General features: G+C 40.6%; 1 protein-coding gene across 4 annotated transcripts in view; it reads left to right on the top strand.

Annotated features, from left to right (window-relative positions):
* Positions 1-13,723, top strand: part of LOC139773203 (uncharacterized) — a 53,954-nt gene that overhangs the window by 32,181 nt on the left and 8,050 nt on the right. For all 4 annotated transcript variants that reach the window (XM_071707470.1, XM_071707472.1, XM_071707474.1 and 1 more), the window contains 9 exons: positions 2,693-2,788; positions 3,127-3,361; positions 4,168-4,239; positions 5,349-5,514; positions 6,281-6,390; positions 6,566-6,741; positions 7,080-7,296; positions 7,952-8,073; positions 8,469-8,645. In XM_071707470.1, coding sequence (XP_071563571.1) covers positions 2,693-2,788; positions 3,127-3,361; positions 4,168-4,239; positions 5,349-5,514; positions 6,281-6,390; positions 6,566-6,741; positions 7,080-7,296; positions 7,952-8,073; positions 8,469-8,645 — 1,371 coding nt within the window. The remainder of the gene's footprint in view (positions 1-2,692; positions 2,789-3,126; positions 3,362-4,167; positions 4,240-5,348; positions 5,515-6,280; positions 6,391-6,565; positions 6,742-7,079; positions 7,297-7,951; positions 8,074-8,468; positions 8,646-13,723) is intronic.

Genomic DNA, 13,723 nt, shown 5'->3' with positions numbered 1-13,723 from the left:
GTTCGAGGCACTCGACGTTGCGTTCGACCAGTACATACTTATAACGTTCGTGTTGCCGTGATCGTCCGCGTAAAAATGACAATTGTTTTCGAAAATTTTATTAGTAGAAAAAAAATGTAGGAAAAGCGTAAAATAATCTTGGTAAAAATATTCGAATAACATTCTTCGGAATAAACGCTCGGTCAAGTACACCGCTACGCACTCTGAGAACTCGCCGGCACGTATGCCGGAGTAGTTTACCGTCACGCCGCCGCGAATGCCGTCTCTCCATTTATGGAAGGGCCGACTTGATAATAACAGACTACTTATTTGCCCTACTTCAGCCGATTACGAGGAAACGCAGGGTCCGGATGTCGATTACGAGTTTCTTTTGCTCCGTATTATCGGTCACGCGACTACCTATCGGGATTTTCACGTGGCGACTTAGCCTCCCGCTGAGAAGAGGGATGGACACCTTGAAGCGTTCGAGATACGCGCACCTTATTAGAATTTTATACGCTTTTTCGCGTTTTCGGTCGCGAGCGCGAATATGGAGAGAGAAACGGGAAAAGTGGGTCGGATCTCTTCGCAAGTCGCGAATTAACGAATCGAAACTATGAACGCTCGCTGAACTGCCAAAACTTTTATTTTGAATGCGCAAAATTGAGGCAAATTAGTTGAAACAAAAATTGAGACACAGTTGTAATCGTTTCTGAGACAAAACAAGCAGAAAATAATAGACAATTAATATTAAGCATGGCATGTATAAATAAATAATGAACGAGTCATTGATATTTTTTAATTAAATCAAGATTCTAGAATTTGAATAACGGCGTTTAAAGTGCGATATTTTTCATTTCAACGTGTGATTTGACAAGTTTTGCTTCAATTTCATGAACAAAAATCACAGAATTGATGATATTTTAAATTAAAATTCTTTCTTTTTTAATAATTACTAAAAACGTAATACAATAATTTGATTATTAACATTATATACCGCATAGAAATATCGCATTAACGAGGCATTTGCGTGAAAGGATCGGTACTGTTGACCGACTAAACATTCACGATTGTGCCGAAGAATGCGTTCTGATGCACTTGATAACGCGTGACGGTGCCAAAAGCAAAGCCAATTCGAGATAAAGAGTGAATTCGTGACGCGAGATGATCGCTCGAGGTGATTCAACGGATAATTCCGTGCTACTTCCAATGTTGTCCTTTGTCCGTTTCGTTTTGTTCGTTCCCCTTTCCCTCGGTTGTCCGACGCAGCAGTTGGCAAGGCTTCGATCAGCGATTAAAACGCTTCACGCGTATATACCACGCGAGCCAAAAGTAGCGTACTTTCTTGTTTGCCACGCTAAAGAAAGATTCCTTTTTTTTTTTTAAAGCTTCTTCGCAAGAAATCGTAAATAATTCAACGCGGAAAACAGGCTGCGAATGCAGTATATTCAATCGCATTAGGGAAAGACCGATTAGCAACGCTGTGCTTCGCGTAGCAGATGTCTTTAATATTGCGCGCCGCGATATTAAAGACGGCAACCGGCCCCGACGATTCTTCGCGGAAAATCGCCTTCTGCCGCGTACTCGCCGCTCGAGAACATAATGCATACGTTTTGCCGAGTGTACGGTGGAACGCTGGCTTGGAAAAAGGAAACAAATTGATACTTCTCGAAAGTAAATATTAGCCCCACAGGCACCGTCGTCTCTCCACCTCCGTGAACGCACGCTCGTCTTCAATCCGCGTTGAAGGATACTTCTGTCAATGCGTAGATCGCGACTTCCGGTAGCGTCGCTCGACAGCACCGTAAAATGCGGAATGTTGCTAACTGCTGCGTCCGGAGATACGATAACCGGCTTACCGGCCTGTGTATGTCTGTTTTTACACCGAACCATACTAACCCGCGGTCCATTTCTTCTCATTATTGCGCGGCGCTACGTGCTCTCCTCCCGGCATGCGAAACCCTAAAATTGACAATCACTGAAACCGACCCCCTGGGGGGGAACAGAGGGCTTCCTACTGTAGTTTGGCAAGCTTAACGGACGAGGGTAAGGACAAGGATCCGGCATGCGAGAGGCCGAAGCTCGAGGTAAGACCCCGACGAGGAAGAGGCAGATATAGAACCTTTAGCGTGATAAGGTCGGCTCGTACAGAGGTTTGACCTGAGTTTTTCTTTTGTCTTTTATTGCTGCTTTTGCTGCTCTTTCAGAAAGAGAAATATGTGCTTCGCTTTCTTAGTTTGCGATTGATTTTGCCCGTTTTCAGACCTTTGTACGACCTGTGTATCTCTTCTCGGAAAATGCCACTTTCGTGCAAATCAGAAATCGTAACGTGCGAAAATGGAATTTATAATGTTGTATTATTAAATATTTATTTAATAATATTGCCTTTTTTTGATCAAAATTATTTTCCTAAAAAAAATTATAGTTACGAACATCTCAATCATACGTGCGAACAATCTTTAACTATTTTGCACGTTCTTCATTTGTGCACGGTGGTGACTTGTCTGTTTATTTTTTCTCCTATTTCTGCTTGCATTTTATTTTCACAGTAAAGGGTTGCCGAAGAATACAATGTTCTTGCTCCGTTGATAGTGCTAGAGAAAATGTTGTCTGCGGAACGTACTTTCGCATCTTCTTCTCTTTTCCTCCTTCTTTCTCAACTTCTTGACTCGTAGTACTTATTATCTGATATCACCAATGTTTGTATTTACAGAAATCAAGCTTCAACAAATTCGACGCTCTCACGAAGAAGACAGTTCTTCACGTACGTTCGGTCGATGCGGCGAAAGTCCAACAGCAGCTGAATGCCGTAAGTCTTTCTTTATTTTACATTAAACTCGAAGCATTTGTCGCTACAATATTTATTTAACGATCGTAATTTGTGATACTTACAATAAGTAACTTGAAGAAACTAAATTAACGACATTAATGAAATTACTCCACATCCAATAACAAAATTTCACAAAATCTTTTATTTCCTTTCTAAATTAAAATCGCGTTTAAATTCGGCTGTTAAATTTCGAGTGTTGCGCAAGGCGCACGTTTAATCTAGGACGGATCTAGAGTGTCGTCCGCTCGCTTCTTCGCAGGGGAAGGAGAGTGAAAGTCGCGAAGGTGCTAATTAATTGGTGCACTGGTGCATTGCAGGTGGGCCAGAATGCCGATGCGAATACGAATTGTCGCAGCTGCGGCAAGGTCGCGTTCCAAATGGAGCAGACAAAGGCCGAGGGTCTGGTCTGGCACAAGAATTGCTTCCGGTGCGTGCAGTGCAGCAAGCAGCTCAATGTAGACAATTATGAGAGCCACGAGAGCACGCTCTACTGTAAGCCACACTTCAAGGAGCTCTTCCAACCGAAACCGGTCGAGGAGTCCGACCAGCCCGGTAAGATGATTACCATCCCGCGCAATACCGTGTACGAGTACGCATACCGGCGCGCTACAGCCGCTAATCTGCTTAAAAGGATCGTCTTTACGAATTACTCGTTAAATCTTAACGCCGAACGCTTAAACGGCCGACCGTCGATTCCACCGTCGACTCCATCTCGCCTCTAATCTCTCGGCTGAGGTGAACTTTGTGCGGACAAAGCGAGTCTCTGCCGACCCTCGGTCGGAACGTATTATATTAAAGAGGAGGCATAAAGACACACGAATACGCTTCAACGGGAAAACTGGAAGAGATAAAATTCGCTCTCTCGGCGTCATCGGTCGTAAATTTCTTTCGCGTCGAGATTAACGGCGCACTTGATTAATTCCAACGGTGCTCGTCATAATTATATACGTGTACCCCTCGTTTTATTTTAAGAGCGCGATATATATACGTCAGAGAATGAATGTGTACAACTATAGGCAATTAGAAGTAAAATTGCATCCTTGATGTAGAGATAAATGTAAGAAATATGGCTCGGTTCTTCATATAATGAAGACAATAGTATATATGTACAAGAAATCTAGGTATACAGTGTAATGCTGTTTTAATGTGCCAGCATAACTTAGGAGGCTCGAGTGCCGTCGGTGGGTCGTCTGAGACCCAGTTCGTTAAGCCCCTTAGCATAGGGGCTAGAATTACAGTCCTCTTCTCTTCTCTTCCCCCCCGTATAATTACGCGCGCAAGCGTCCGCGCGGGCGCGCGCGCGGAGAGAATGAGAGGTATCGTTAATGCGACAAAGAGTTGTCTTGTGAACTCCGCAGTGCGACCTCGAAAGCCGGAGCTGATCATACGGGAGAACGAGCCGAAAGAGTTGCCGCCCGATGTGGTCAGAGGTAACAACAGCAACAAACAACGTTCGACGTGTGTGAGTGGCGTGGAACGCGATTCTGGCGATTGCTCCTAACGCTCTCGGAGTGTGCTCCGATTTTGCCGAGTGGCTTTTTAACCGTTCGATTGGCTGCTGAATCGAAAATTTATCTGTGCATCGAATCGCGTAACGTGTCCCGCATTGGCGTGCCGATTAATAAAACGGGACACGAATCATTATTGACGCCGGGCGTTTCATTAGTCGGCATGTTTTTCTCGGGACCTACGGGGCGACATGAGTTACTGACGCATTCCACAGAATTACTGTATAATGTAATTATAATCCCGCTCTCGATATTAAAATTAATTTTTTGTCTGCATGAAAAAATGATGGCCAATACCATTCGGTATTGGCAGTGACAGTGTTAATACTCTTAACAGTCCACGCACATTAGACTCACGTATAAAATTACCTTTAGTATATTTTAACGTATTGTGCCTGCCTATGTGTCTTTCTCATCTCATTTAACTCAGCCTTTAACAAATTTATCGCTAATATATGAGAGTCGTATACAGTATAGTTCAAAATTATTGAAATGAAGAAATAGATATTACTACAAATTTCCCATGAGGGACGTAAACGTCTTTCGCACTACATCATGTGCGATATCGGCACTTACATTATATGTCGTAAAATTATTACGTTATATATACGATATACTGATGGTTCTTGAGAGCCAAACACCGGAGAAGCGAACAACCAGGTGGTATCTCGTCACAGTGGTATGCGGCGCGACGTCCATGGGAAGAATGTAAGAAGCTTGTAAAAGCCCGTAACGTGATCGATGTTTGAAACCGAACGCTGTGGCTCGTGCTCGACCTGGAAACGTTATCATATCGGGACGATCGGTTTTCGATTCTCTCTCCCTGACACGAGTCCCTTTTAGCGAGACTGATGCCTCTCCGTTATCTTCGACGCTTTTCAGAATTTTCGTGTCGTGTGTGCAACCTTGCTTTTTCCGCGAATCGTCGTTCCCGAGTGGTCTAACAAGTTTACCGTCAGTGAGAAAGAGAGAGAGCGTGTTGAAATGTTTGAACAGCGACGCGAGTTAGAACATCTCCTTCTGATTTTCAGCTTCCGACAAACCCGATCTGGGACTCGAGGAACTCTCAAGCCTGAACGTCAAGTCGCGCTTCCAGGTCTTCGAGAAAGCCAGCACGGAGAGCGCCAATGAGATCGAACGATCGCCGTCACAGATCGCCGTCAAGAGATCGCCGAGTATTCTCAGCAAACTGGCCAAGTGAGTAATCCGTGATATATTTTTTTGGAATGCATTCCTTACGGTGTAAACACTGTAAACCATTGTAATAAAAAAAATCTTTAAGATTTAGCCGACTATACTTTCGCATATATGTAGATATTAAGTAGGTATTCAAGTGAAGCCGCATCTTTCTTCGATAATATACGGTTCTCCCCGCGATAATAATTTTAAAACATGATATATCGTGACACAGATTTGCTTCTGCAGAAGACATACAATAATGAGCCTGTAATTTCGCCGGATTGGCGTTTCTCGGTAATGACGAAGCACGTAAAATTACAATCGCATTTATTTTTTACGTGAAGGATTAGACTAATAAGAGCGTAATTAAAATGTATAAGAAAAAAAAAACATTTATAATAAGTAGTAACTAATAGCTGCTAGCGATATTCGCGAAATCGTCCTTTGTCACTTGTATAAATATATTGTTATAAATGTATTATGATTTTATGATTTTTTATAACGAGTATTTATCTAAAAAAAAAACACATTAAGAAATTTCGAGACTTATATCTTAACGATTATTAATTCGAATATTTGTTGATAATTTTATTAATCTGCTTCGTCTGCGGATTAACGTATAGCCGGTACGGCCGAGGTTTTCGTGGTATTCAGCAGTCAGCAGTTTTCTTCTCGTAACTTGAAACTCGAGAAAACACGGAGTAAATATGTTATAACAAGCGTAATAGCGCGAGTCCGTCCGTGCGGAGTGTCCGTAAGTACTGTGCACGTTTTTCTCATCCAGATTTCAGGCAAAAGGCATGGACATTGGTGTAGCGGACGAATCTCTCAATGGCATACCCTACGAGGAATCCAGCGAAAGTGAGGACGAAGCGGAGACGGAGGAAACCGAAGGTAAAGTCAACAAGAAAATACTACTAATATTAAAATCTACAAATTTACTAGACCTGTTGAATGCATGTTAGTTCAATTTTTCAACTTAAATTTGAGTTATTTTATTCTTCCACTGATAAAAATTTCGTTTGTGTTAAATTGTATTGTAATCGTATCTATTTCTTTGACGTTTTAGAAGTGGAAACCGAAATCGTAAAGTCAAAACGCACCACGCGCGAACGACCGATCAGTTTTTCGAAGATGGACGACATCAAGAATCGTTGGGAGACCACCAGCCAACAGGGAAGGCGCGAGGTTCAGCGCGAGGCTAGGAAGGAAGAAATCGCAGGAATCCGCTCGCGATTATTCTTGGTAATTTATCATTGTGAAACCATAGAGAAAAATATTAGAATAAGACTGTAAGTTTCGTTATTATTATTTTATGATAGATTAGCGATATAAAAAAAAAAGTTTATAACGGTTTTAATATTAACATAGGTAGTTGTCTCTTTTTTATTATTATTGCGCGTGTAACATCGTAAAAATATAAATTGAACTGTCAGAGAACAGCTGTACACGTTTCTTGCGCAACGCTTCTTGGCAAGTTTTTTTCCTCGGAGAAACCTGCTCTTTAAATACTGTAGATAATTTTCCCTTTACATTGCTCTTAACTAATGCGCCATTAATTTCTCTCTTTCTCTAATTTACAGGGTAAACAGGGTAAAATGAAGGAGATGTATCAACAGGCGGTAGCCGGAAGCGACCGCGTTACGAAGATAAACGCGGCGGAGGAGATCCAGCACTCGACTGCCCACGCTCGTTCCCTCAAAGAGAGATTCGAACGGGGCGAGCCAATCGCGGCCTCGGACGATGAAACTGACAGTAAACCGAAACCGGAGAAAGCCGACGAGGAGGTGATCGCAGCAGGTACGAAATGGACTTTCAGCAATTAAGTGACTTGCGAGTTCCGAAGACTTAGAGGAATTGCGAAAAGACATAAACGTCGAGATGGTAACTCGAAATAGATTCGACTGATGAAATGTCTGATCGAATATTTGCCACGTTACGATTACGAACATAGGAATGGAGAGGAATTACGTGACTATCCTGAAAATGCATATAAAGAGAGTCCAGTCGCAATCAAAGATGTAACAACAGGTGTTTTCGTTGTTTGTGTCGTTCCGCGCTTCAAAGCTATAAATAGTTATCCGTAGTTGCTAACGAATAAAGGCACTTAATAATTTTTATTAAATAAAAAATTAAGGATTCTTAAAAATTGTAAATATTAATATTTACATCTGCGCTCATTGAGAGCTCCTCCGAGAAAAACTCGAAAGAAAGCAACCTAGTATTCCTTATAATATATGAGATGCTGCGCGCAAAAACTCTCTACAGAATAGAAGACTGTGTTAAGAGGTCATATTATTATTCAGCGGCTTTGTATGAGAAATTATTTTTGTTCCGAGCAGAAATAGACCGTTATGAGTTGTCGAATCGTGCAGAGTGAAAGTATCACCTGTGCTAATTGACAGTTTAAAGTTACGGGTGATTTATGATAATCTATGTTGGTCACGCCACACAGGTATCAGCAGGAAGTCACGGTCGCTCTTTTTGGAACTGGACGCCTCTGCAGCGAAAACAGGACGTCCCGTGACGCCAGTCCATCCAAAAACGCCAACCGAAACTCCACGACGTGCACGCGACGTAAGTTCAAAATTAATTCTTTTGTACATATTTATTCTATTAAATCGAGTTTCACGATTCATCTTTGAAATCATCGAGACACGAATTTGTCTGCTAAAATTACGACATAAAACTTTTATATTTTATAATTTGTGTGACTTAAAAATTAATTTCAAAATTAATTTCAAATTATTAAATAAAAATTGTACTTATTTCATGTAATTTCTACTCGAAGTAAGGAAAACATATTTTTTATTATGGACTGTTATATTGTTACTTATTATGCGATATTGCTCGCTATTCGAAAGCAAACGTATCTTGTTTTTAAACGAGAGATGCGTGAGGTTTCTCGCAAAACGCACACGCAACGTCAATAACGTCTAGTAATGATAACTTCCGAAACGTTTGCGAGAAAGGCGTTCATGGGCCGTCAAGTCTCAGACGATGTGGTGCGCAGCTCAGACACGACCGAGGAGGTCCACGTAGAAACGTCGGAAATTACGAACAAGTTCAAATTCTTCGAGTCCTATAAGGAACCGGAGAAACAGCGGAAGCAGTTTCGCATTACGCCGCCACGCGACGGTCAAGTCAAGGTTCGACCCTTCGACTTTATTGTCGTTGATTGATTCACGTTTCACTGTGTCAATCTTCTCTAACAATCTTATGCGTGCTGACTAATTAAATTGCCGTGATTTACTTACTACATTATTTGGCGGAGAATGCGACTTCGCTTAAGAACTTTACTGACTTTGGAACTAAAAAAATGTAGAAAATAGGAATAATTAAATATTCCGACTAAAAGAGTATGATTTTATTTTTATCTTAAATTATATTGTTCATTTAATAATGTTGGATTAATAAAAATAGACATTTATATAATTGTTACGATATATTAATGAAGATAATGCTTTTAACGGCTCTTTTCCATTTGTACTTTTATTTTTCTTACAATTATATATTTATATTGTATTCCGAATGCAGTATTTATCAATGACATTATTATCGACTTAATATAATCTTAAGAACTTTCGGATTATCGATAAAAAAAGTTGTAAAGATATCTTGAAACATGATTTATATTATTATTTGGGATACAAGAGATAAATTCGCACGAGATATTGGTTTTCCGAGAAACAGCGTGATCTCATTTTCAATTAAGATAGGAGAAATGTTTGCACTCATGCGCGTTTGGCCGTTTCAAATTGCATCACGCCTTAACACCTGCATTTTTATGTACGTTTTATTTTTTTGTTTGTTTGATACTAACGTGGTTTTGTGTTACTTTCCCCGATTACATAGAGAAAGTATCCTTACGTTAAATAACATTTATTGTTTAACACAACTGCTCAAAGTTTTATCTAACGAGATACTGACTTCCTAATTTTGGACAAAAAATTAAAATTATTAAAATTAAAATTATTAAAACTAAAATTGACTATATCTTATACATTAATTAAAAGTAAACTTCGAGTTACTTTTTTAATTTACAAGAAAATCCAGATCGCCGCGCTCAAGATCGAGTAACGAGAGGAGTTGCGTTCTCAACTCTTCTCGCAATTTTTTTCACACCTTATCGCAAATAAAATGAATCTTTCGATTGATAAAAAAGTAATAAAATCTTTTAAATTGTATCTTTTATAAATGACATCCTCGATATTTTCCAAGGAAGAAGATATTCCGCTCGGAACGCAATTTCAATTTCCGATATTGCACGTATACTTTGGGGATGAAATATCCATAGTTCGGGGAATAAAGCGTTCGTTATCTCGCATGAACGCACAGCAACCCCCTCGCGCCTTCCTTCATCTATCGGTACGTCCCCGGCGTGAGAGATGCGGGTTTATCGATAATTATCGTTACGCGATAACGAGTCCCGCCGCCGTTCGCGGACGCGGCTTATAAAAGGGGGGCCTCGTGCATCTCTCGGGAGACCGGCGGCGATGCGCCGCGCCGCGGAACCCACGGACGCGACGAGTCGATTCCAACAAACCGGGCTGTCCTTGAACCCCCTCCCGAAGTGGTCAGCGCAGCAGCAGCCATACTTTTACCGTTAGTATTCCTCCATCCTTCCATTCGTGAAGAGCCAGCGGGCAATACAAGCGGACCGGGCACCGGCGCGGCGGGCCCGGGAACCTTAACCGAGAGGGAAGGCGCGAGACGCGCGACGGGGCCCCTTCGCCAGTAACTTACACACACTCACACATACATACACACTCCGAGGGGAGGAGGACACACACCGCCGGTCCCCTATCCTCCTGTGAACGGCATAGCAACCGGCTGTCGCGCCGTCCGTACGAACTTCTCACGAGCCGGAGAGAAGGAGAGCCTCCCTCGAGAAGCGCGCCGAAGTGGCGGACCGGACTCGCGCAGTTTGAACGACGACGCTCAGTCTCGTTCCGTTCGCCGAAGGGGCTTTAAAAATCACGGAAAGGTAATTATCGGTCCGACCAACGTTTCGGTAATCGTCCTGTAATCGCGATCAGAAATACTGTGCTTTTTAACACCTAGTTACCCCTCGAGATTTCTTCCGGACGGCGTGTTCCGTAAAAGCGACGTGAAAAGCTGATAAACTGATAGATCGTTAACGCCTGGCTGATGAGCGTTCCGGTTTGTAATTAATGATCCGCACACAGGCGATCAATTTGCATATTTTTCTTCGCGATCGATATTAAAAATCGGGTACTTGACACTCGGAATTTCGGTTGATTGGAAATTTTTGTGTTTGTGAGTGATGTATTTATAGAATTTTATTTATAGAATTGATATCGAGGAAATTTTCTGATATAATTAATTGAAAAGCAAGTTAATCATGCTCTGTGATTGCAATAAGATTTTTCGGGATACCGTTTGGTTCAAGGTTTCTTCAAGGGAAAATATTGTGTGTTCTACTTTCCATAAAAAATTACACACTGCGTGTACATGAAAGTTTCATTTATTTCGAAGTATTAGGCTGCGCGATTGAATTTTTTGTAGTATCACGTTTGATATTTAATATCTGACATTTTTTTGACGAAAATTGCTATGTTTGAGTGACGCGTTTTAATTTATTGCCGACGGTTACATAAAAAATAATTAACTTTAAATTAAATAATTAATTCGCCCAATTAATTAATTATATTATACATTCGCATTCGATTTACATATTAATATAAATCGCAGGTGTATTTTCAGAATACCATACGTTTGTTAATCAGTAATTCATGAAAATTGCAATCGTAGATCGTTCTATATTGAACGATACATCCTGATGTGCTCGCAGACACAGTGAAAATTGCGTGAGACTTTCATATGAAAGTTTCAATTGCCTCAGGCATATTTGGAGCGAACGATTAATATGTGCAACCGCAACGTGTTTTCATCGAATTGTTAATTGCTGGTAATTGCCCTCCGTATGTACAATCGAGATTTCTTCGTCGTGCGACCGTATAAGAGGGTTTCCGTTGACGTTGAAGGAACGGACGTTTATTCGGGGGAGCGCAATCTCGCCGCGGCTTGATTTGCCGCTTGACGTGCCGGCAGAGGGATACCGTGTGATCAAATATCCTTTCTGGACTGGTGATTTTATGGAATTCCGCTGGAAGTACTCTCCCGTAGATCCTCTCGACTCTATTACCGCAGCGCGAAATCCGACCATCAAGAATTGCGATATCAAGATGTTGCCACGCATTTTTCTTTTTCTTTCATTTCGTCGTAACCGAAAACTATATCCTTCATGTTAGTCAATTTAAGTCAATTTAGAGACTCCTAAAGCACGACGAAAATAGAAGAGTCCGTCATTTTAAGAGAATACAGAAATGCTCCTGCGATTGCGATCGCATTACTGATTTTGGTTCCTATTATTCTCAATTTTCATATAATTTCTGTATTATGTTCGCATTCACGGACTTATAGGTTTGATTTAGGAAATAATGACATAACTCGGACGGAAACTCCTCAATTTTAGACTAGAAGCAGAAAACGCATAATTCAATAGAAACCTCCGCGCAAGAATTATCGGTTTTCTATTTCCTGTTCGCTTTCGCGACTGAAAGTCCTCGCTGGATTAATTTGAATTTTATTACACTTATTCAATAATTATAGTTATATTTTTTCGGCTCTATCTTTCCAATGAAAAATAATTAAAAATGATTATCTAATGACGCGAAGAATGATCGAAATGCATAATTTACATAGTCGTTTTTTCTATTCTTTTCCAGCGGAATCAAATAAGATTACATGTACTTATTATTTTAAATTTTAATTATTTTAATTTCTTCCTTCCAATATTGTAACGTGTTTATTTCAAATTCTTAAGAATTTGGTTCTTCGCCGCTCTTAAGCTAAACGACTCGCTGCAGCGCAGATTCGTCGGCATAAGCGAGAAGCGAATGGACAGATCATCGCAAGTGACGGCAATTGGCCACTGCAGAGTGCGTGTACCGCTCTTGAACCTGTCAATTTATCGCCATTAAATGCCAACCTTGAAGCGTATCCCTTTCGCGCGTAACCCTTTTGTCCAACTAAAAACCGACGGCTCGTCGGCAGTCCCGGTCTCGTCCTGAGAGTCGCGCATCTAAACTGGGCGCGAGGGTGGTCTTCTTGAAATGTCGCAAGACTCGAGCCACCTTCGATCGCTCCACGTGATCAGCAATCAGGTTTTCGACTTACCTGACCCACTTGGGTTCAGGTATAAACGCACCGGCCAATCGGAGGATCGAGAAGGGCCAACTCCCATGTCTCGAGAAGAATGGCCCTGTTTCGTGTAATAGGAATCCTTGTTGATACTGCGGTTGTCTTTGTTGAAACCTCGAAGTATGCGAATACTTATTTATTTATGCACGTTGCATGACTTCTCCCTTTTATAATATTTTATTTTCCAGAAACACGTTGATTTTTTTAAGATTGTTATTTGAGTGCGATTGTCTTTGCTTTAATATTCTATCCAAATTTCTGAAAATATTTATTACGCGCGCGTTTACTTCTCCCGTTACAACATAATATTTTCGATTAAAAAAAAAAAAGATCTGTATATTTTTTACGTGAAATTTATAGTCGCACCACCCACGTTTAAAACCCTTTGAGTTGACTCATGCCGGAGGTAAAAAGAAACATTTCGGCCGTCGATCTCCAGCTTACCTGGGATCCCCCGACGATGCATCATGGCTCAAACATTCGGTTTAAAATTATCAGGCGATAAACAACACACACGCGAGGTGTGTTCTTTTTGCTCATTATCTGTCCTTGCCGCCTTATCATGTAATCTGTCTACGAATTTCGGAGCAGTTATGTAGAAGATAAATAAATGCGTTGATACATGTTAAAGATATGCAACGTGCAATAATCTCGTGATATTCGCAGTTTACAAAATTTCGGAAAGAACTAGACAGATTCGTGCAAATATATAACATTAAAATAAATATAATTAATACGTAAAAACTAAATGCATAAATTATTAATAATAAATAAGTAAATAAATATAATTTAATTTATTTTTCTTTGACGAAAGGGTTATTTTACATCTCTGAATTTATCGACTTCAAATTGAAAAAGTATACGGTTTAGAATTAGCATAATATTAGAATAATATTGTTTCTAATATATTTTCTTCGAGCTCCACGGAAATATTTTCTTTAAAAAATAATACAGTTTGCATGGAAAATTTATCGAAGAATTTGTCAGTTAAAAATATATA

Source organism: Temnothorax nylanderi, unplaced genomic scaffold, assembly GCF_030848795.1.
Source record: "Temnothorax nylanderi isolate EJ_2023f unplaced genomic scaffold, tnyl_v1.0 TNYL_tig0059_pilon, whole genome shotgun sequence".
In the NCBI taxonomy this organism is placed as follows: domain Eukaryota; kingdom Metazoa; phylum Arthropoda; class Insecta; order Hymenoptera; family Formicidae; genus Temnothorax; species Temnothorax nylanderi.
The sequence above is the reverse complement of the archived record's forward strand: the minus strand, read 5'-3'. Positions and strand labels throughout refer to the sequence as shown.